This window comes from Pristiophorus japonicus, unplaced genomic scaffold, assembly GCF_044704955.1.
Source record: "Pristiophorus japonicus isolate sPriJap1 unplaced genomic scaffold, sPriJap1.hap1 HAP1_SCAFFOLD_800, whole genome shotgun sequence".
Taxonomy (NCBI): domain Eukaryota; kingdom Metazoa; phylum Chordata; class Chondrichthyes; family Pristiophoridae; genus Pristiophorus; species Pristiophorus japonicus.
The window spans coordinates 50,242-73,137 of record NW_027254719.1 but is presented as its reverse complement, the minus strand read 5'-3'; the positions used below and the strand labels follow the sequence as shown (position 1 = coordinate 73,137).

The 22,896-nt window shown below is 56.4% G+C and overlaps 1 protein-coding gene across 1 annotated transcript in view; it reads right to left on the bottom strand.

The window, feature by feature from the left end:
- LOC139257122 (nitric oxide synthase 1-like) overlaps positions 1-22,896 on the bottom strand; it is a 173,413-nt gene that overhangs the window by 101,840 nt on the left and 48,677 nt on the right. The window contains exon 7 of the mRNA XM_070874390.1: positions 19,678-19,872. Coding sequence (XP_070730491.1) covers positions 19,678-19,872 — 195 coding nt within the window. The remainder of the gene's footprint in view (positions 1-19,677; positions 19,873-22,896) is intronic.

Genomic DNA, 22,896 nt, shown 5'->3' with positions numbered 1-22,896 from the left:
GAGGGGCTTTAGGTAGGGTTGGGGAGATGGGAGACGGGCTTTTGGTAGGGTTGGGGAGATGGGAGCAGGGTTTTGGTCGGGTTGGGGAGATGGGGAGAGGGGCTTTAGGTAGGGTTGGGGAGATGGGCGAGGAGCTTTAGGTAGGGTTGGGGAGATGGGGAGAGGGGCTTTAGGTAGGGTTGGGGAGATGGGAGAAGGGCTTTAGGTAGGGTTGGGGAGATGGGAGAGGGCTTTAGGTCGGGTTGGGGAGAATGGGAGAGGGGCTTTAGGTAGGGTTGGGGAGATGGGGAGAGGGGCTTTAGGTAGGGTTGGGTAGATGGGAGAGGGGCTTTAGGTCGGGTTGGGGAGATGGGGAGAGGGGCTTTAGGTAGGGTTGGGGAGATGGCAGAGGGCCTTTAGGTCGGGTTGGGGAGATGGGGAGAGGGGCTTTAGGTAGGGTTGGGGAGATGGGAGAGGGGCTTTTGGTAGGGTTGGGGAGATGGGAGGGTTTTAGGTAGGGTTGGGGAAATAGGAGAGGGGCTTTTGGTAGGGTTGGGGAGATGGGGAGAGGGGCTTTAGGTAGGGTTGGATCGATATGAGAGGGGCTTTTGGTAGGGTTCGGGAGATGGGGAGACGGGCTTTAGGTAGGGTTGGGGAGATGGGGAGAGGGGCTTTAGGTAGGGTTGGGGAGATGGGGAGAGGGGTTTTTGGTAGGGTTGGGGAGATGGGAGAGAGTTTTAGGTAGTGTTGGGGAGATGGGAGAGGGGGTTTAGGTAGGGTTGGGGAGATGGGGAGAGGGGCTTTAGGTCGGGTTGGGGAGATGGGCGAGGGGCTTTAGGTAGGGTTGGGGAGATGGGGAGAGGGGCTTTAGGTAGGGTTGGGGAGATGGGAGAGGGGCTTTAGGTAGGGTTGGGGAGATGGGAGAGTGCTTTAGGTCGGGTTGGGGAGAATGGGAGAGGGGCTTTAGGTAGGGTTGGGGAGATGGGTAGTGGGGCTTTAGGTAGAGTTGGGGAGATGGGCTTTAGGTAGGGTTGGGGAGATGGGAGAGGGGCTTTTGGTAGGGTTGGGGAGATGGGAGAAGGGTTTTGGTCGGGTTGGGGAGATGGGGAGAGGGGCTTTAGGTCGGGTTGGGGAGATGGGCGAGGGGCTTTAGGTAGGGTTGGGGAGATGGGGAGAGGGGCTTTAGGTAGGGTTGGGGAGATGGGAGAGGGCTTTAGGTAGGGTTGGGAGATGGGGAGAGGGACTTTAGGTAGGGTTGGGTAGATATGAGAGGGGCTTTTGGTAGGGTCGGGAAGATGGGGAGAGGGGCTTTCCGTACGGTTGGGGAGAGGGGCTTTAGGTAGGGTTGGGGAAATGGGGAGAGGGGTTTTTGGTAGGGTTGGGGAGATGGGAGAGAGTTTTAGGAAGTGTTGGGAAGATGGGAGAGGGGCTTTAGGTAGGGTTGGGGAGATGGGAGATGGGCTTTCAGTCGGGTTGGGGAGATGGGGAGAGGGGCTTTAGGTTGAGTTGGGGAGATGGGAGAAGGGTTTTGGTCGGGTTGGGGAGATGGGCTTTAGGTAGGGTTGGGGAGATGGGGAGAGGGGCTTTCGGTAGGGTTGGGGAGATGGGCTTTTGGTAGAGTTGGGGAGATGGGAGAAGGGTTTTGGTCGGGTTGGGGAGATGGGCTTTAGGTAGGGTTGGGGAAATGGGTAAAGGGGCTTTCGGTAGGGTTGGGGAGATGGGGAGAGGGGCTTTAGGTAGGGTTGGGAAGAGGGGCTTTAGGTAGGGTTGGGGAGATGGGGAGAGGGGCTTTCGGTAGGGTTGGGGAGATGGGCTTTTGGTAGAGTTGGGGAGATGGGAGAAGGGTTTTGGTCGGGTTGGGGAGATGGGCTTTAGGTAGGGTTGGGGAGATGGGGAAAGGGGCTTTAGGTAGGGTTGGGGAGATGGGGAGAGGGGCTTTAGGTTGGGTTGGGGAGAGGGGCTTTTGGTAGGGTTGGGGAGATGGGGAGAGAGTTTTAGGTAGTGTTGGGGAGATGGGAGAGGGGCTTTAGGTAGGGTTGGGAGATGGGAGATGGGCTTTCAGTAGGGTTGGGGAGATGGGGAGAGGGGCTTTAGGTAGGGTTGGGTAGATATGAGAGGGGCTTTTGGTAGGGTTCGGGAGATGGGGAGAGGGGCTTTAGGTAGGGTTGGGGAGATGGGGAGAAGGGCTTTAGGTAGGGTTGTGGAGATGGGGAGAGGGGTTTTTGGTAGGGTTGGGGAGATGGGAGAGAGTTTTAGGCAGTGTTGGGGAGATGGGAGAGGGGCTTTAGGTAGGGTTGGGGAGATGGGAGATGGGCTTTCAGTAGGGTTGGGGAGATGGGGAGAGGGGCTTTAGGTAGAGTTGGGGAGATGGGAGAAGGGTTTTGGTCGGGTTGGGGAGATGGGCTTTAGGTAGGGTTGGGGAGATGGGGAAAGGGGCTTTCGGTAGGGTTGGGGAGAGGGGCTTTAGGTAGGGTTGGGAAGAGGGGCTTTAGGTAGGGTTGGGGAGATGGGGAGAGGGGCTTTTGGTAGGGTTGGGGAGATGGGGAGTGGGGCTTTAGGTAGGGTTGGGGAGATGGGTGAGGGGCTTTTCGTAGGGTTGGGGAGATGGGAGAAGGGTTTTGGTCGGGTTGGGGAGATGGGGAGTGGGGCTTTAGATAGGGTTTGGGAGATGGGAGAGGGGCTTTCGGTAGGGTTGGGGAGATGGGGAGAGGGGATTCAGGTAGGGTTGGGGAGATGGGGAGTGGGGCTTTAGGTAGGGTTGGGGAGATGGGGAGAGGGGCTTTAGGTAGGGTTGGGGAGATGGGAGAGGGGCTTTTGGTAGGGTTGGGGAGATGGGAGAAGGGTTTTGGTCGGGTTGGGGAGATGGGGAGAGGGGCTTTAGGTCCGGTTGGGGAGATGGGCGAGGGGCTTTAGGTAGGGTTGGGGAGATGGGCCTTAGGTAGGGTTGGGGAGATGGGAGAGGGGCTTTAGGTAGGGTTGGGGAGATGGGAGAGGGCTTTAGGTCGGGTTGGGGAGAATGGGAGAGGGGCTTTAGGTAGGGTTGGGGAGAGGGGCTTTAGGTCGGGTTGGGGAGATGGGGAGAGGGGCTTTAGGTAGGGTTGGGGAGATGGGAGAGGGGCTTTTGGTAGGGTTGGGGAGATGGGAGAGGGTTTTAGGTAGGGTTGGGGAAATGGGAGAGGGGCTTTAGGTAGGTTTGGGGAGATGGGGAGATGGGCTTTAGGTAGGGTTGGGTAGATATGAGAGGGGCTTTTGGTAGGGTTTGGGAGATATGAGAGGGGCTTTTGGTCGGGTTTGGGAGATGGGGAGAGGGGCTTTAGGTAGGGTTGGCGAGATGGGGAGAGGGGCTTTAGGTAGGGTTGGGGCGATGGGGAGAGGGGCTTTCGGTAGGGTTGTGGAGATGGGAGAAGGGCTTTAGGTCGGGTCGGGTTGGGGAGATGGGCTTTAGGTAGGGTTGGGGAGATGGGGAAAGGGGCTTTCGGTAGGGTTGGGGAGATGGGGAGAGTGGCTTTAGGTAGGGTTGGGAAGAGGGGCTTTAGGTAGGGTTGGGGAGAGGGGCTTTAGGTAGGGTTGGGGAGATGGGAGAGGGGCTTTAGGTAGGGTTGGGGAGATGGGGAGAGGGGCTTTAGGTAGGGTTGGGGCGATGGGGAGAGGGGCTTTAGGTAGGGTTGTGGAGATGGGAGAAGGGCTTTAGGTAGGGTTGGGGAGATGGGAGATGGGCTTTCGGTAGGGTTGGGGAGATGGGGAGAGGGGCTTTAGGTAGGGTTGGGGAGATGGGAGAGGGGCTTTTGGTAGGGTTCGGGAGATGGGGAGAGGGGCTTTAGGTAGGGTTGGGGAGATGGGGAGAGGGGCTTTAGGTAGGGTTGGAGAGATGGGCTTTTGGTAGGGTTGGGGAGATGGGAGAGAGTTTTAGGTAGTGTTGGGGAGATGGGAGAGGGGCTTTAGGTAGGGTTGGAGAGATGGGAGATGGGCTTTCAGTAGGGTTGGGGAGATGGGGAGAGGGGCTTTCGGTTGAGTTGGGGAGATGGGAGAAGGGTTTTGGTCGGGTTGGGGAGATGGGCTTTATGTAGGGTTGGGGAGATGGGGAAAGGGGCTTTCGGTAGGGTTGGGGAGATGGGCTTTAGGTAGGGTTGGGGAGATGGGGAGAGGGGCTTTAGGTAGGGTTGGGGAGATGGGAGAGGGGCTTTAGGTAGGGTTGGGGAGATGGGGAGAGGGGCTTTAGGTAGGGTTGGGTCGATGGGAGAAGGGCTTTAGGTCGGGTTGGGGAGATGGAAGATGGGCTTTCGGTAGGGTTGGGGAGATGGGCTTTAGGTAGAGTTGGGGAGATGGGGAGATGGGGAGAGGGGCTTTAGGTAGGGTTGGGGAGAGGGGCTTTAGGTAGGGTTGGGGAGATGAGGAGAGGGGCTTAAGGTAGGGTTGGGGAGATGGGAGATGGGCTTTCGGTAGGGTTGGGGAGATGGGGAGAGGGGCTTTAGGTAGAGTTGGGGAGATGGGCTTTAGGTAGGGTTGGGGAGAGGGGCTTTAGGCAGGGTTGGGGAGAGGGGCTTTAGGCAGGGTTGGGGAGATGGGGAGTGGGGCTTTAGGTAGGGTTGGGGAGATGGGGAGAGGGGCTTTAGGTAGGGTTGGGGAGATGGGAGACGGGCTTTTGGTAGGGTTGGGGAGATGGGAGCAGGGTTTTGGTCGGGTTGGGGAGATGGGGAGAGGGGCTTTAGGTAGGGTTGGGGAGATGGGCGAGGAGCTTTAGGTAGGGTTGGGGAGATGGGGAGAGGGGCTTTAGGTAGGGTTGGGGAGATGGGAGAGGGGCTTTAGGTAGGGTTGGGGAGATGGGAGAGGGCTTTAGGTCGGGTTGGGGAGAATGGGAGAGGGGCTTTAGGTAGGGTTGGGGAGATGGGGAGAGGGGCTTTAGGTAGGGTTGGGTATATGGGAGAGGGGCTTTAGGTCGGGTTGGGGAGATGGGGAGAGGGGCTTTAGGTAGGGTTGGGGAGATGGCAGAGGGGCTTTAGGTCGGGTTGGGGAGATGGGGAGAGGGGCTTTAGGTAGGGTTGGGGAGATGGGAGAGGGGCTTTTGGTAGGGTTGGGGAGATGGGAGGGTTTTAGGTAGGGTTGGGGAAATAGGAGAGGGGCTTTTGGTAGGGTTGGGGAGATGGGGAGAGGGGCTTTAGGTAGGGTTGGATCGATATGAGAGGGGCTTTTGGTAGGGTTCGGGAGATGGGGAGACGGGCTTTAGGTAGGGTTGGGGAGATGGGGAGAGGGGCTTTAGGTAGGGTTGGGGAGATGGGGAGAGGGGTTTTTGGTAGGGTTGGGGAGATGGGAGAGAGTTTTAGGTAGTGTTGGGGAGATGGGAGAGGGGGTTTAGGTAGGGTTGGGGAGATGGGGAGAGGGGCTTTAGGTCGGGTTGGGGAGATGGGCGAGGGGCTTTAGGTAGGGTTGGGGAGATGGGGAGAGGGGCTTTAGGTAGGGTTGGGGAGATGGGAGAGGGGCTTTAGGTAGGGTTGGGGAGATTGGAGAGGGCTTTAGGTCGGGTTGGGGAGAATGGGAGAGGGGCTTTAGGTAGGGTTGGGGAGATGGGGAGTGGGGCTTTAGGTAGAGTTGGGGAGATGGGCTTTAGGTAGGGTTGGGGAGATGGGAGAGGGGCTTTTGGTAGGGTTGGGGAGATGGGAGAAGGGTTTTGGTCGGGTTGGGGAGATGGGGAGAGGGGCTTTAGGTCGGGTTGGGGAGATGGGCGAGGGGCTTTAGGTAGGGTTGGGGAGATGGGGAGAGGGGCTTTAGGTAGGGTTGGGGAGATGGGAGAGGGCTTTAGGTAGGGTTGGGAGATGGGGAGAGGGACTTTAGGTAGGGTTGGGTAGATATGAGAGGGGCTTTTGGTAGGGTCGGGAGATGGGGAGAGGGGCTTTCCGTACGGTTGGGGAGAGGGGCTTTAGGTAGGGTTGGGGAAATGGGGAGAGGGGTTTTTGGTAGGGTTGGGGAGATGGGAGAGAGTTTTAGGAAGTGTTGGGAAGATGGGAGAGGGGCTTTTGGTAGGGTTCGGGAGATGGGGAGAGGGGCTTTAGGTAGGGTTGGGGAGATGGGGAGAAGGGCTTTAGGTAGGGTTGTGGAGATGGGGAGAGGGGCTTTAGGTTGGGTTGGGGAGAGGGGCTTTTGGTAGGGTTGGGGAGATGGGGAGAGAGTTTTAGGTAGTGTTGGGGAGATGGGAGAGGGGCTTTAGGTAGGGTTGGGAGATGGGAGATGGGCTTTCAGTAGGGTTGGGGAGATGGGGAGAGGGGCTTTAGGTAGGGTTGGGTAGATATGAGAGGGGCTTTTGGTAGGGTTCGGGAGATGGGGAGAGGGGCTTTAGGTAGGGTTGGGGAGATGGGGAGAAGGGCTTTAGGTAGGGTTGTGGAGATGGGGAGAGGGGTTTTTGGTAGGGTTGGGGAGATGGGAGAGAGTTTTAGGCAGTGTTGGGGAGATGGGAGAGGGGCTTTAGGTAGGGTTGGGGAGATGGGAGATGGGCTTTCAGTAGGGTTGGGGAGATGGGGAGAGGGGCTTTAGGTAGAGTTGGGGAGATGGGAGAAGGGTTTTGGTCGGGTTGGGGAGATGGGCTTTAGGTAGGGTTGGGGAGATGGGGAAAGGGGCTTTCGGTAGGGTTGGGGAGAGGGGCTTTAGGTAGGGTTGGGAAGAGGGGCTTTAGGTAGGGTTGGGGAGATGGGGAGAGGGGCTTTTGGTAGGGTTGGGGAGATGGGGAGTGGGGCTTTAGGTAGGGTTGGGGAGATGGGTGAGGGGCTTTTCGTAGGGTTGGGGAGATGGGAGAAGGGTTTTGGTCGGGTTGGGGAGATGGGGAGTGGGGCTTTAGATAGGGTTTGGGAGATGGGAGAGGGGCTTTCGGTAGGGTTGGGGAGATGGGGAGAGGGGATTCAGGTAGGGTTGGGGAGATGGGGAGTGGGGCTTTAGGTAGGGTTGGGGAGATGGGGAGAGGGGCTTTAGGTAGGGTTGGGGAGATGGGAGAGGGGCTTTTGGTAGGGTTGGGGAGATGGGAGAAGGGTTTTGGTCGGGTTGGGGAGATGGGGAGAGGGGCTTTAGGTCCGGTTGGGGAGATGGGCGAGGGGCTTTAGGTAGGGTTGGGGAGATGGGCCTTAGGTAGGGTTGGGGAGATGGGAGAGGGGCTTTAGGTAGGGTTGGGGAGATGGGAGAGGGCTTTAGGTCGGGTTGGGGAGAATGGGAGAGGGGCTTTAGGTAGGGTTGGGGAGAGGGGCTTTAGGTCGGGTTGGGGAGATGGGGAGAGGGGCTTTAGGTAGGGTTGGGGAGATGGGAGAGGGGCTTTTGGTAGGGTTGGGGAGATGGGAGAGGGTTTTAGGTAGGGTTGGGGAAATGGGAGAGGGGCTTTAGGTAGGTTTGGGGAGATGGGGAGATGGGCTTTAGGTAGGGTTGGGTAGATATGAGAGGGGCTTTTGGTAGGGTTTGGGAGATATGAGAGGGGCTTTTGGTCGGGTTTGGGAGATGGGGGGAGGGGCTTTAGGTAGGGTTGGCGAGATGGGGAGAGGGGCTTTAGGTAGGGTTGGGGCGATGGGGAGAGGGGCTTTCGGTAGGGTTGTGGAGATGGGAGAAGGGCTTTAGGTCGGGTCGGGTTGGGGAGATGGGCTTTAGGTAGGGTTGGGGAGATGGGGAAAGGGGCTTTCGGTAGGGTTGGGGAGATGGGGAGAGTGGCTTTAGGTAGGGTTGGGAAGAGGGGCTTTAGGTAGGGTTGGGGAGAGGGGCTTTAGGTAGGGTTGGGGAGATGGGAGAGGGGCTTTAGGTAGGGTTGGGGAGATGGGGAGAGGGGCTTTAGGTAGGGTTGGGGCGATGGGGAGAGGGGCTTTAGGTAGGGTTGTGGAGATGGGAGAAGGGCTTTAGGTAGGGTTGGGGAGATGGGAGATGGGCTTTCGGTAGGGTTGGGGAGATGGGGAGAGGGGCTTTAGGTAGGGTTGGGGAGATGGGAGAGGGGCTTTTGGTAGGGTTCGGGAGATGGGGAGAGGGGCTTTAGGTAGGGTTGGGGAGATGGGGAGAGGGGCTTTAGGTAGGGTTGGGGAGATGGGCTTTTGGTAGGGTTGGGGAGATGGGAGAGAGTTTTAGGTAGTGTTGGGGAGATGGGAGAGGGGCTTTAGGTAGGGTTGGAGAGATGGGAGATGGGCTTTCAGTAGGGTTGGGGAGATGGGGAGAGGGGCTTTCGGTTGAGTTGGGGAGATGGGAGAAGGGTTTTGGTCGGGTTGGGGAGATGGGCTTTATGTAGGGTTGGGGAGATGGGGAAAGGGGCTTTCGGTAGGGTTGGGGAGATGGGCTTTAGGTAGGGTTGGGGAGATGGGGAGAGGGGCTTTAGGTAGGGTTGGGTCGATGGGAGAAGGGCTTTAGGTCGGGTTGGGGAGATGGAAGATGGGCTTTCGGTAGGGTTGGGGAGATGGGCTTTAGGTAGAGTTGGGGAGATGGGGAGAGGGGCTTTAGGTAGGGTTGGGGAGAGGGGCTTTAGGTAGGGTTGGGGAGATGAGGAGAGGGGCTTAAGGTAGGGTTGGGGAGATGGGAGATGGGCTTTCGGTAGGGTTGGGGAGATGGGGAGAGGGGCTTTAGGTAGAGTTGGGGAGATGGGCTTTAGGTAGGGTTGGGGAGAGGGGCTTTAGGCAGGGTTGGGGAGAGGGGCTTTAGGCAGGGTTGGGGAGATGGGGAGTGGGGCTTTAGGTAGGGTTGGGGAGATGGGGAGAGGGGCTTTAGGTAGGGTTGGGGAGATGGGAGACGGGCTTTTGGTAGGGTTGGGGAGATGGGAGCAGGGTTTTGGTCGGGTTGGGGAGATGGGGAGAGGGGCTTTAGGTAGGGTTGGGGAGATGGGCGAGGAGCTTTAGGTAGGGTTGGGGAGATGGGGAGAGGGGCTTTAGGTAGGGTTGGGGAGATGGGAGAGGGGCTTTAGGTAGGGTTGGGGAGATGGGAGAGGGCTTTAGGTCGGGTTGGGGAGAATGGGAGAGGGGCTTTAGGTAGGGTTGGGGAGATGGGGAGAGGGGCTTTAGGTAGGGTTGGGTATATGGGAGAGGGGCTTTAGGTCGGGTTGGGGAGATGGGGAGAGGGGCTTTAGGTAGGGTTGGGGAGATGGCAGAGGGGCTTTAGGTCGGGTTGGGGAGATGGGGAGAGGGGCTTCAGGTAGGGTTGGGGAGATGGGAGAGGGGCTTTTGGTAGGGTTGGGGAGATGGGAGGGTTTTAGGTAGGGTTGGGGAAATAGGAGAGGGGCTTTTGGTAGGGTTGGGGAGATGGGGAGAGGGGCTTTAGGTAGGGTTGGATCGATATGAGAGGGGCTTTTGGTAGGGTTCGGGAGATGGGGAGACGGGCTTTAGGTAGGGTTGGGGAGATGGGGAGAGGGGCTTTAGGTAGGGTTGGGGAGATGGGGAGAGGGGTTTTTGGTAGGGTTGGGGAGATGGGAGAGAGTTTTAGGTAGTGTTGGGGAGATGGGAGAGGGGGTTTAGGTAGGGTTGGGGAGATGGGGAGAGGGGCTTTAGGTCGGGTTGGGGAGATGGGCGAGGGGCTTTAGGTAGGGTTGGGGAGATGGGGAGAGGGGCTTTAGGTAGGGTTGGGGAGATGGGAGAGGGGCTTTAGGTAGGGTTGGGGAGATGGGAGAGGGCTTTAGGTCGGGTTGGGGAGAATGGGAGAGGGGCTTTAGGTAGGGTTGGGGAGATGGGGAGTGGGGCTTTAGGTAGAGTTGGGGAGATGGGCTTTAGGTAGGGTTGGGGAGATGGGAGAGGGGCTTTTGGTAGGGTTGGGGAGATGGGAGAAGGGTTTTGGTCGGGTTGGGGAGATGGGGAGAGGGGCTTTAGGTCGGGTTGGGGAGATGGGCGAGGGGCTTTAGGTAGGGTTGGGGAGATGGGGAGAGGGGCTTTAGGTAGGGTTGGGGAGATGGGAGAGGGCTTTAGGTAGGGTTGGGAGATGGGGAGAGGGACTTTAGGTAGGGTTGGGTAGATATGAGAGGGGCTTTTGGTAGGGTCGGGAGATGGGGAGAGGGGCTTTCCGTACGGTTGGGGAGAGGGGCTTTAGGTAGGGTTGGGGAAATGGGGAGAGGGGTTTTTGGTAGGGTTGGGGAGATGGGAGAGAGTTTTAGGAAGTGTTGGGAAGATGGGAGAGGGGTTTTAGGTAGGGTTGGGGCGATGGGAGATGGGCTTTCAGTCGGGTTGGGGAGATGGGGAGAGGGGCTTTAGGTTGAGTTGGGGAGATGGGAGAAGGGTTTTGGTCGGGTTGGGGAGATGGGCTTTAGGTAGGGTTGGGGAGATGGGTAAAGGGGCTTTCGGTAGGGTTGGGGAGATGGGGAGAGGGGCTTTAGGTAGGGTTGGGAAGAGGGGCTTTAGGTAGGGTTGGGGAGATGGGGAGAGGGGCTTTCGGTAGGGTTGGGGAGATGGGCTTTTGGTAGAGTTGGGGAGATGGGAGAAGGGTTTTGGTCGGGTTGGGGAGATGGGCTTTAGGTAGGGTTGGGGAGATGGGGAAAGGGGCTTTAGGTAGGGTTGGGGAGATGGGGAGAGGGGCTTTAGGTTGGGTTGGGGAGAGGGGCTTTTGGTAGGGTTGGGGAGATGGGGAGAGAGTTTTAGGTAGTGTTGGGGAGATGGGAGAGGGGCTTTAGGTAGGGTTGGGAGATGGGAGATGGGCTTTCAGTAGGGTTGGGGAGATGGGGAGAGGGGCTTTAGGTAGGGTTGGGTAGATATGAGAGGGGCTTTTGGTAGGGTTCGGGAGATGGGGAGAGGGGCTTTCGGTAGGGTTGGGGAGATGGGGAGAAGGGCTTTAGGTAGGGTTGTGGAGATGGGGAGAGGGGTTTTTGGTAGGGTTGGGGAGATGGGAGAGAGTTTTAGGCAGTGTTGGGGAGATGGGAGAGGGGCTTTAGGTAGGGTTGGGGAGATGGGAGATGGGCTTTCAGTAGGGTTGGGGAGATGGGGAGAGGGGCTATAGGTAGAGTTGGGGAGATGGGAGAAGGGTTTTGGTCGGGTTGGGGAGATGGGCTTTAGGTAGGGTTGGGGAGATGGGGAAAGGGGCTTTCGGTAGGGTTGGGGAGAGGGGCTTTAGGTAGGGTTGGGAAGAGGGGCTTTAGGTAGGGTTGGGGAGATGGGGAGAGGGGCTTTTGGTAGGGTTGGGGAGATGGGGAGTGGGGCTTTAGGTAGGGTTGGGGAGATGGGTGAGGGGCTTTTCGTAGGGTTGGGGAGATGGGAGAAGGGTTTTGGTCGGGTTGGGGAGATGGGGAGTGGGGCTTTAGATAGGGTTTGGGAGATGGGAGAGGGGCTTTCGGTAGGGTTGGGGAGATGGGGAGAGGGGATTCAGGTAGGGTTGGGGAGATGGGGAGTGGGGCTTTAGGTAGGGTTGGGGAGATGGGGAGAGGGGCTTTAGGTAGGGTTGGGGAGATGGGAGAGGGGCTTTTGGTAGGGTTGGGGAGATGGGAGAAGGGTTTTGGTCGGGTTGGGGAGATGGGGAGAGGGGCTTTAGGTCCGGTTGGGGAGATGGGCGAGGGGCTTTAGGTAGGGTTGGGGAGATGGGCCTTAGGTAGGGTTGGGGAGATGGGAGAGGGGCTTTAGGTAGGGTTGGGGAGATGGGAGAGGGCTTTAGGTCGGGTTGGGGAGAATGGGAGAGGGGCTTTAGGTAGGGTTGGGGAGAGGGGCTTTAGGTCGGGTTGGGGAGATGGGGAGAGGGGCTTTAGGTAGGGTTGGGGAGATGGGAGAGGGGCTTTTGGTAGGGTTGGGGAGATGGGAGAGGGTTTTAGGTAGGGTTGGGGAAATGGGAGAGGGGCTTTAGGTAGGTTTGGGGAGATGGGGAGATGGGCTTTAGGTAGGGTTGGGTAGATATGAGAGGGGCTTTTGGTAGGGTTTGGGAGATATGAGAGGGGCTTTTGGTCGGGTTTGGGAGATGGGGAGAGGGGCTTTAGGTAGGGTTGGCGAGATGGGGAGAGGGGCTTTAGGTAGGGTTGGGGCGATGGGGAGAGGGGCTTTCGGTAGGGTTGTGGAGATGGGAGAAGGGCTTTAGGTCGGGTCGGGTTGGGGAGATGGGCTTTAGGTAGGGTTGGGGAGATGGGGAAAGGGGCTTTCGGTAGGGTTGGGGAGATGGGGAGAGTGGCTTTAGGTAGGGTTGGGAAGAGGGGCTTTAGGTAGGGTTGGGGAGAGGGGCTTTAGGTAGGGTTGGGGAGATGGGAGAGGGGCTTTAGGTAGGGTTGGGGAGATGGGGAGAGGGGCTTTAGGTAGGGTTGGGGCGATGGGGAGAGGGGCTTTAGGTAGGGTTGTGGAGATGGGAGAAGGGCTTTAGGTAGGGTTGGGGAGATGGGAGATGGGCTTTCGGTAGGGTTGGGGAGATGGGGAGAGGGGCTTTAGGTAGGGTTGGGGAGATGGGAGAGGGGCTTTTGGTAGGGTTCGGGAGATGGGGAGAGGGGCTTTAGGTAGGGTTGGGGAGATGGGGAGAGGGGCTTTAGGTAGGGTTGGGGAGATGGGCTTTTGGTAGGGTTGGGGAGATGGGAGAGAGTTTTAGGTAGTGTTGGGGAGATGGGAGAGGGGCTTTAGGTAGGGTTGGAGAGATGGGAGATGGGCTTTCAGTAGGGTTGGGGAGATGGGGAGAGGGGCTTTCGGTTGAGTTGGGGAGATGGGAGAAGGGTTTTGGTCGGGTTGGGGAGATGGGCTTTATGTAGGGTTGGGGAGATGGGGAAAGGGGCTTTCGGTAGGGTTGGGGAGATGGGCTTTAGGTAGGGTTGGGGAGATGGGGAGAGGGGCTTTAGGTAGGGTTGGGGAGATGGGAGAGGGGCTTTAGGTAGGGTTGGGGAGATGGGGAGAGGGGCTTTAGGTAGGGTTGGGTCGATGGGAGAAGGGCTTTAGGTAGGGTTGGGGAGATGGAAGATGGGCTTTCGGTAGGGTTGGGGAGATGGGCTTTAGGTAGAGTTGGGGAGATGGGGAGATGGGGAGAGGGGCTTTAGGTAGGGTTGGGGAGAGGGGCTTTAGGTAGGGTTGGGGAGATGAGGAGAGGGGCTTAAGGTAGGGTTGGGGAGATGGGAGATGGGCTTTCGGTAGGGTTGGGGAGATGGGGAGAGGGGCTTTAGGTAGAGTTGGGGAGATGGGCTTTAGGTAGGGTTGGGGAGAGGGGCTTTAGGCAGGGTTGGGGAGAGGGGCTTTAGGCAGGGTTGGGGAGATGGGGAGTGGGGCTTTAGGTAGGGTTGGGGAGATGGGGAGAGGGGCTTTAGGTAGGGTTGGGGAGATGGGAGACGGGCTTTTGGTAGGGTTGGGGAGATGGGAGCAGGGTTTTGGTCGGGTTGGGGAGATGGGGAGAGGGGCTTTAGGTAGGGTTGGGGAGATGGGCGAGGAGCTTTAGGTAGGGTTGGGGAGATGGGGAGAGGGGCTTTAGGTAGGGTTGGGGAGATGGGAGAGGGGCTTTAGGTAGGGTTGGGGAGATGGGAGAGGGCTTTAGGTCGGGTTGGGGAGAATGGGAGAGGGGCTTTAGGTAGGGTTGGGGAGATGGGGAGAGGGGCTTTAGGTAGGGTTGGGTATATGGGAGAGGGGCTTTAGGTCGGGTTGGGGAGATGGGGAGAGGGGCTTTAGGTAGGGTTGGGGAGATGGCAGAGGGGCTTTAGGTCGGGTTGGGGAGATGGGGAGAGGGGCTTTAGGTAGGGTTGGGGAGATGGGAGAGGGGCTTTTGGTAGGGTTGGGGAGATGGGAGGGTTTTAGGTAGGGTTGGGGAAATAGGAGAGGGGCTTTTGGTAGGGTTGGGGAGATGGGGAGAGGGGCTTTAGGTAGGGTTGGATCGATATGAGAGGGGCTTTTGGTAGGGTTCGGGAGATGGGGAGACGGGCTTTAGGTAGGGTTGGGGAGATGGGGAGAGGGGCTTTAGGTAGGGTTGGGGAGATGGGGAGAGGGGTTTTTGGTAGGGTTGGGGAGATGGGAGAGAGTTTTAGGTAGTGTTGGGGAGATGGGAGAGGGGGTTTAGGTAGGGTTGGGGAGATGGGGAGAGGGGCTTTAGGTCGGGTTGGGGAGATGGGCGAGGGGCTTTAGGTAGGGTTGGGGAGATGGGGAGAGGGGCTTTAGGTAGGGTTGGGGAGATGGGAGAGGGGCTTTAGGTAGGGTTGGGGGGATGGGAGAGGGCTTTAGGTCGGGTTGGGGAGAATGGGAGAGGGGCTTTAGGTAGGGTTGGGGAGATGGGGAGTGGGGCTTTAGGTAGAGTTGGGGAGATGGGCTTTAGGTAGGGTTGGGGAGATGGGAGAGTGGCTTTTGGTAGGGTTGGGGAGATGGGAGAAGGGTTTTGGTCGGGTTGGGGAGATGGGGAGAGGGGCTTTAGGTCGGGTTGGGGAGATGGGCGAGGGGCTTTAGGTAGGGTTGGGGAGATGGGGAGAGGGGCTTTAGGTAGGGTTGGGGAGATGGGAGAGGGCTTTAGGTAGGGTTGGGAGATGGGGAGAGGGACTTTAGGTAGGGTTGGGTAGATATGAGAGGGGCTTTTGGTAGGGTCGGGAGATGGGGAGAGGGGCTTTCCGTACGGTTGGGGAGAGGGGCTTTAGGTAGGGTTGGGGAAATGGGGAGAGGGGTTTTTGGTAGGGTTGGGGAGATGGGAGAGAGTTTTAGGAAGTGTTGGGAAGATGGGAGAGGGGCTTTAGGTAGGGTTGGGGAGATGGGAGATGGGCTTTCAGTCGGGTTGGGGAGATGGGGAGAGGGGCTTTAGGTTGAGTTGGGGAGATGGGAGTAGGGTTTTGGTCGGGTTGGGGAGATGGGCTTTAGGTAGGGTTGGGGAGATGGGTAAAGGGGCTTTCGGTAGGGTTGGGGAGATGGGGAGAGGGGCTTTAGGTAGGGTTGGGAAGAGGGGCTTTAGGTAGGGTTGGGGAGATGGTGAGAGGGGCTTTAGGTAGGGTTGGGGAGATGGAAGAGGGGCTTTAGGTAGGGTTGGAGAGATGGGGAGAGGGGCTTTAGGTAGGGTTGGGGCGATGGGGAGAGGGGCTTTAGGTAGGGTTGTGGAGATGGGAGAAGGGCTTTAGGTAGGGTTGGGGAGATGGGAGATGGGCTTTCGGTAGGGTTGGGGAGATGGGGAGAGGGGCTTTAGGTAGGGTTGGGGAGACGGGCTTTAGGTAGGGTTGGGGAGATGGGGAGAGGGGCTTTAGGTAGGGTTGGGGAGATGGGAGAAGGGCTTTAGGTAAGGTTGGGGAGATGGGAGATGGGCTTTCGGTCGGGTTGGGGAGATGGGGAGACGGGCTTTCGGTAGAGTTGGGGAGATGGGGAGAGGGGCTTTAGGTAGGGTTGGGGAGAGGGGCTTTAGGCAGGGTTGGGGAGAGGAGCTTTAGGTAGGGTTGGGGAGATGGGGAGAGGGGCTTTAGGTAGGGTTTGGGAGATGGGAGAGGGGCTTTAGGTAGGGTTGGGGAGATGGGGAGAGGGGCTTTAGGTAGGGTTGGGGAGATGGGGAGTGGGGCTTTAGGTAGGGTTGGGGAGATGGGAGAGGGTTTTAGGTAGGGTTGGGGAAATGGGAGAGGGGCTTTAGGTAGGGTTGGGGAGATGGGGAGAGGGGCCTTAGGTAGGGTTGGGTAGATATGAGAGGGGCTTTTGGTAGAGTTCGGGAGATGGGGAGAGGGGCTTTAGGTACGGTTGGGGAGATGGGGAGAGGATGCTTTAGGTAGGGTTGGGGAAATGGGGAGAGGGGTTTTTGGTAGGGTTGGGGAGATGGGAGAGAGTTTTAGGTAGTGTTGGGAAGATGGGAGAGGGGCTTTAGGTAGGGTAGTGGAGATGGGAGATGGGCTTTCAGTCGGGTTGGGGAGATGGGGAGAGGGGCTTTAGGTTGAGTTGGGGAGATGGGAGAAGGGTTTTGGTCGGGTTGGGGAGATGGGCTTTAGGTAGGGTTGGGGAGATGGGGAAAGGGGCTTTCGGTAGGGTTGGGGAGATGGGGAGAGGGGCTTTAGGTAGGGTTGGGAAGAGGGGCTTTAGGTAGGGTTGGGGAGATGGGGAGAGGGGCTTTAGGTAGGGTTGGGGAGATGGAAGAGGGGCTTTAGGTAGGGTTGGAGAGATGGGGAGAGGGGCTTTAGGTAGGGTTGGGGCGATGGGGAGAGGGGCTTTAGGTAGGATTGTGGAGATGGGAGAAGGGCTTTAGGTAGGGTTGGGGAGATGGGAGATGGGCTTTCGGTAGGGTTGGGGAGATGGGGAGAGGGTCTTTAGGTAGAGTTGGGGAGATGGGGAGAGGGCTTTAGGTCGGGTTGGGGAGAATGGGAGAGGGGCTTTAGGTAGGGTTGGGGAGATGGGGAGAGGGGCTTTAGGTAGGGTTGGGTATATGGGAGAGGGGCTTTAGGTCGGGTTGGGGAGATGGGGAGAGGGGCTTTAGGTAGGGTTGGGGAGATGGCAGAGGGGCTTTAGGTCGGGTTGGGGAGATGGGGAGAGGGGCTTTAGGTAGGGTTGGGGAGATGGGAGAGGGGCTTTTGGTAGGGTTGGGGAGATGGGAGGGTTTTAGGTAGGGTTGGGGAAATAGGAGAGGGGCTTTTGGTAGGGTTGGGGAGATGGGGAGAGGGGCTTTAGGTAGGGTTGGATCGATATGAGAGGGGCTTTTGGTAGGGTTCGGGAGATGGGGAGACGGGCTTTAGGTAGGGTTGGGGAGATGGGGAGAGGGGCTTTAGGTAGGGTTGGGGAGATGGGGAGAGGGGTTTTTGGTAGGGTTGGGGAGATGGGAGAGAGTTTTAGGTAGTGTTGGGGAGATGGGAGAGGGGGTTTAGGTAGGGTTGGGGAGATGGGGAGAGGGGCTTTAGGTCGGGTTGGGGAGATGGGCGAGGGGCTTTAGGTAGGGTTGGGGAGATGGGGAGAGGGGCTTTAGGTAGGGTTGGGGAGATGGGAGAGGGGCTTTAGGTAGGGTTGGGGAGATGGGAGAGGGCATTAGGTCGGGTTGGGGAGAATGGGAGAGGGGCTTTAGGTAGGGTTGGGGAGATGGGGAGTGGGGCTTTAGGTAGAGTTGGGGAGATGGGCTTTAGGTAGGGTTGGGGAGATGGGAGAGGGGCTTTTGGTAGGGTTGGGGAGATGGGAGAAGGGTTTTGGTCGGGTTGGGGAGATGGGGAGAGGGGCTTTAGGTCGGGTTGGGGAGATGGGCGAGGGGCTTTAGGTAGGGTTGGGGAGATGGGGAGAGGGGCTTTAGGTAGGGTTGGGGAGATGGGAGAGGGCTTTAGGTAGGGTTGGGAGATGGGGAGAGGGACTTTAGGTAGGGTTGGGTAGATATGAGAGGGGCTTTTGGTAGGGTCGGGAGATGGGGAGAGGGGCTTTCCGTACGGTTGGGGAGAGGGGCTTTAGGTAGGGTTGGGGAAATGGGGAGAGGGGTTTTTGGTAGGGTTGGGGAGATGGGAGAGAGTTTTAGGAAGTGTTGGGAAGATGGGAGAGGGGCTTTAGGTAGGGTTGGGGAGATGGGAGAAGGGTTTTGGTCGGGTTGGGGAGATGGACTTTAGGTAGGGTTGGGGAGATGGGTAAAGGGGCTTTCGGTAGGGTTGGGGAGATGGGGAGAGGGGCTTTAGGTAGGGTTGGGAAGAGGGGCTTTAGGTAGGGTTGGGGAGATGGTGAGAGGGGCTTTAGGTAGGGTTGGGGAGATGGAAGAGGGGCTTTAGGTAGGGTTGGAGAGATGGGGAGAGGGGCTTTAGGTAGGGTTGGGGCGATGGGGAGAGGGGCTTTAGGTAGGGTTGTGGAGATGGGAGAAGGGCTTTAGGTAGGGTTGGGGAGATGGGAGATGGGCTTTCGGTAGGGTTGGGGAGATGGGGAGAGGGGCTTTAGGTAGGGTTGGGGAGACGGGCTTTAGGTAGGGTTGGGGAGATGGGGAGAGGGGCTTTAGGTAGGGTTGGGGAGATGGGAGAAGGGCTTTAGGTAAGGTTGGGGAGATGGGAGATGGGCTTTCGGTCGGGTTGGGGAGATGGGGAGACGGGCTTTCGGTAGAGTTGGGGAGATGGGGAGAGGGGCTTTAGGTAGGGTTGGGGAGAGGGGCTTTAGGCAGGGTTGGGGAGAGGTGCTTTAGGTAGGGTTGGGGAGATGGGGAGAGGGGCTTTAGGTAGGGTTTGGGAGATGGGAGAGGGGCTTTAGGTAGGGTTGGGGAGATGGGGAGAGGGGCTTTAGGTAGGGTTGGGGAGATGGGGAGTGGGGCTTTAGGTAGGGTTGGGGAGATGGGAGAGGGTTTTAGGTAGGGTTGGGGAAATGGGAGAGGGGCTTTAGGTAGGGTTGGGGAGATGGGGAGAGGGGCCTTAGGTAGGGTTGGGTAGATATGAGAGGGGCTTTTGGTAGAGTTCGGGAGATGGGGAGAGGGGCTTTAGGTACGGTTGGGGAGATGGGGAGAGGATGCTTTAGGTAGGGTTGGGGAAATGGGGAGAGGGGTTTTTGGTAGGGTTGGGGAGATGGGGAGACGGGCTTTCGGTAGAGTTGGGGAGATGGGGAGAGGGGCTTTAGGTAGGGTTGGGGAGAGGGGCTTTAGGCAGGGTTGGGGAGAGGAGCTTTAGGTACGGTTGGGGAGATGGGGAGAGGATGCTTTAGGTAGGGTTGGGGAAATGGGGAGAGGGGTTTTTGGTAGGGTTGGGGAGATGGGAGAGAGTTTTAGGTAGTGTTGGGAAGATGGGAGAGGGGCTTTAGGTAGGGTTGGGGAGATGGGAGATGGGCTTTCAGTCGGGTTGGGGAGATGGGGAGAGGGGCTTTAGGTTGAGTTGGGGAGATGGGAGAAGGGTTTTGGTCGGGTTGGGGAGATGGGCTTTAGGTAGGGTTGGGGAGATGGGGAAAGGGGCTTTCGGTAGGGTTGGGGAGATGGGGAGAGGGGCTTTAGGTAGGGTTGGGAAGAGGGGCTTTAGGTAGGGTTGGGGAGATGGGGAGAGGGGCTTTAGGTAGGGTTGGGGAGATGGAAGAGGGGCTTTAGGTAGGGTTGGAGAGATGGGGAGAGGGGCTTTAGGTAGGGTTGGGGCGATGGGGAGAGGGGCTTTAGGTAGGGTTGTGGAGATGGGAGAAGGGCTTTAGGTAGGGTTGGGGAGATGGGAGATGGGCTTTCGGTAGGGTTGGGGAGATGGGGAGAGGGTCTTTAGGTAGAGTTGGGGAGATGGGGAGAGGGGCTTTAGGTAGGGTTGGGGAGACGAGCTTTAGGTAGGGTTGGGGAGATGGGGAGAGGGGCTTTAGGTAGGGTTGGGGAGATGGGAGAAGGGCTTTAGGTAAGGTTGGGGAGATGGGAGATGGGCTTTCGGTAGGGTTGGGGAGATGGGGAGACGGGCTTTCGGTAGAGTTGGGGAGATGGGGAGAGGGGCTTTAGGTAGGGTTGGGGAGAGGGGCTTTAGGCAGGGTTGGGGAGAGGAGCTTTAGGTAGGGTTGGGGAGATGGGGAGAGGGGCTTTAGGTAGGGTTTGGGAGATGGGAGAGGGGCTTTAGGTAGGGTTGGGGAGATGGGGAGAGGGGCTTTAGGTAGGGTTCGGGAGATGGGGAGTGGGGCTTTAGGTAGGGTTGGGGCAATGGGGAAAGGGGCTTTAGGTAGGGTTGGGGAGATGGGGAGAGGGGCTTTCGGTAGGGTTGGGGAGATGGGAGAGGGGCTTTAGGTAGGGTTGGGGAGATGGGGAGAGGGGCTTTAGGTCGGGTTGGGGTGATGGGAGAGGGGCTTTTCAGTCGGGTTGGGGAGATGGGGAGAGGGGCTTTAGGTAGGGTTGGGGAGATGGGGAGAGGGGCTTTAGGTAGGGTTGGGGAGAGGGTCTTTAGGTAGGGTTGGGGAGATGGGAGAAGGGTTTAGCTGAGGGTATGTGGAGAAACATTACCTGGTAGCAGAATGCTGGTGATAAGTTGTAGTTGAGGAATTCCTGGTGGAATGCAGGACTTAGACTCCCCGATAATGGAGGCACAATCCAAACCCAGTCTGTGGGACACCCCCCGCGGATACGGTACTCGTTCTCTAGATGCTTCATGAAGGACTCGGTAATAGTGTGGTGATCAACAATTGTGACTTTAGCAAGCTGCAAACACAAGAGTTCATCAGTCCCGGTTACAGTCTGACACCAATGCAACCAACTGCCTCTGAGCAGGAAGGGCTGATTTAACGAACCTGCTGCACTGAACCACCATGGATTGGACAACTGGGTGCCCAGGGGTCAGTGGAAAGGGCCAGCAGATCCGTGGGTCAGTGGGAATGGCCAGGAGCCCCTGCGGGTCAGTGGGAGGCGCCAGGAGCCCCTGTGGGTCAGTAGGAGGGGCCAGGAGCCCCTGCGGGTCAGTGGGAAGGGCCAGGAGATCCTGCGGGTCAGTGGGAGGGGCCAGCAGACCCGTGGGTCAGTGGGAGGGGCCAGGAGCCCCTGTGGGTCAGTGGGAGGGGCCAGGAGCCCCTGCGGGTCAGTGGGAGAGGCCAGGAGCCCCTGTGGGTCAGTGGGCGGGGCCAGGAGATCCTGCGGGTCAGTGGGAGGGGCCAGGAGCCGCTGTGGGTCAGTGGGAGGGGCCAAGAGATCCTGAGCACCCCAGTGGGAGGGGTCAGGAGATATTCACATCCACAGTGTGGAGCTACAAACATTGCAAGCTTACACTCATTACATTTCTTCCTCCTTAATGAAGAAATTATTAAAACAAACATCATCATACATAAACACAGGACATAGACTTATTATTTTTCCATATTTACAAATTTAACTTTACCACTTGTTTTCTGTTTCGAAGCGGATACCTTCGCTCTCGAACAGAACCTTCCAAACATGGTGTCGAATCTAAACTCCTTCGAGGCTCATCCTGAGGAACGTTTTCCTGCACGGAATTTCCTTGATTTTCATTTGAACCCACTTTAACTTCAGGCTCTTTGTTTTCCTGACTCGGACTCAGACTTTCATTCTGATTCTCTCCTGGATTTGTTTCCAGTACATTGGATTTAGGATTTGCTACTGGTGTATCAAAACTATCTGATGAGTCAGAAATAATTGAATCATTCCCACCTTCAACTCCTTCCATGTCTGTAGGTAAAATATGATCAATATGAACAAACCTAACCTGTTCATTATCAAACATCTTTACCAAATATGTGCGAGGATCACATATCTTCACCCTCTTCCTGGTAACCACTTTAACCATTTATGGTGATGGTTCTTCACTCTCACCTTCTGGTTTCATTTCACACTTCCCTCTTTTACTCTACCTCTATCATGATTCACTTTCTGTCTTAATTGTGTCTCTTCTACGGACTGTGCCAAATTTGGTTTCAACAACGAGAATCTGGTTTGTGGCTGTCGTTTGAGAAACAACTCTGCTGGTGTTCTAGCAGTAGTTGTATGAGGAATATTTCGATATGTAATCAAAAAATTAGCCAATTTGTGATCCAATGACAACTGTCGTTTCCTTGGATTTGGCTCTAACATTTGTTTTATGAGGACACGTTTTACAATTTGTACATTGCGCTCTGCTGCACCATTCGAAGCTGGGTGGTACGGTGGAACCTTGGTATGTTTCACACCATTTTTGCTCGTGAACTGTGCAAATTCTTCTGAACGAAATTGTGGTCCATTATCCGAAACAATTTCTTCAGGGAGGCCAAATGAAGAAAATAATCTTCGTAAAATTTTCAATGTTTTACTTGTTATTTTCCACATTGGGAACACCTCAACCCACTTCGAATGGCTATCAATCACAATGAACAATTGTTGTCCTTCTAGCTCAGCAAAATCAATATGTAGCCTTTGCCATACCCTGGGAGGCCATTTCCATAGCTGTAATGGTACTGATGGTGGTTGCTTGCTTACCGATTGACATGTCGTACACTGACTCACGATGTACTTTATCGAGACCTGGCCACCATAAATAACTGCGGGCAAAACTCTTGGTCAAGCACATTCCCAGATGCTGGTCATGGAGGTCTCGTAATAACTTGGACCTGAATTTATTTGGTATAACCACTCTTGCACCCCACATGATACAATCTTTATCGACTGATAATTCATTCCTACGAATGAAGAATGGATGTGTATCTTTGTTTGTTACCTGGTTTGGCCATCTATTTGCAATATAATCATACACCTTTGACATGACTGGGTCACGTTTGGTTGCTCTACCAATCTCTTCAGCTGTGACTGGCAGTTCATCAATGTATGAAAAATAAAACACTTCTTCCCTATCGGGTGTAGCTTGTGATGGGGAAGGCAATCTAGACATTGCATCAGCATTACTGTGATCAGCTGATCATCTGTATTCAATATCACATGTATATGCTAACAAAATCAAAGCCCATCTCTGCATTCGGGCTGCAGCTAAGGTTGGAACTGGGGACTTTGGATGGAGGATTGTTGTTAGGGGCTTATGGTCCATAACGATGGTAAACTTACGACCATACAAGTCTTTGTGAAACTTCTTGACTGCAAAAATTAATGCCAAAGCTTCCCTTTCAATTTGCGCATAATTACTCTCACTGGCACTGAGAGTGCGTGAAGCAAAAGCAATTGGTCTCTCCTCCCCACTACGTAATACATGAGAGATTACTGCCCCAACTCCATACGGAGAGACATCACATGCTAGCTTAAACTCCTTAGATATGTCATCGTGAACTAACATGGTGGTCCCCACCAATTTGCTCTTGAATGCTGTATCGCATTCTTTTGACCACTTCCAATGGACCTGTTTTTTCAATAGGTTATTCAGTGGATGTAATACTGTAGCCAAATTTGGTAGGAACTTCCCATAATAGTTCAAAAGATCCAAGAATGAACGAAGTTCAGTGACATTCCTGGGAGTGGGTGCATTTCTGATTGCAGTTTTTCCTTGGTCGGATGTGAACCATTTTTGTCTACTCTGCACCCTAAGTATTCCACTGAGTTTTTAAATAACTCACACTTACAAGCAGACACTTGCACTCTGTGCTTCTCTAGCCGTTTGAGGACTTCATTCAATATGTTGTTATGAATTTGCTTATTTGGTGCTGAAATTAATATGTCATTCAAATAACATACTACCCCTTCAATACCTTGCAAAATCTGGTTCATCACCCCTTGGAATATGGCAGGGCGGAAGAC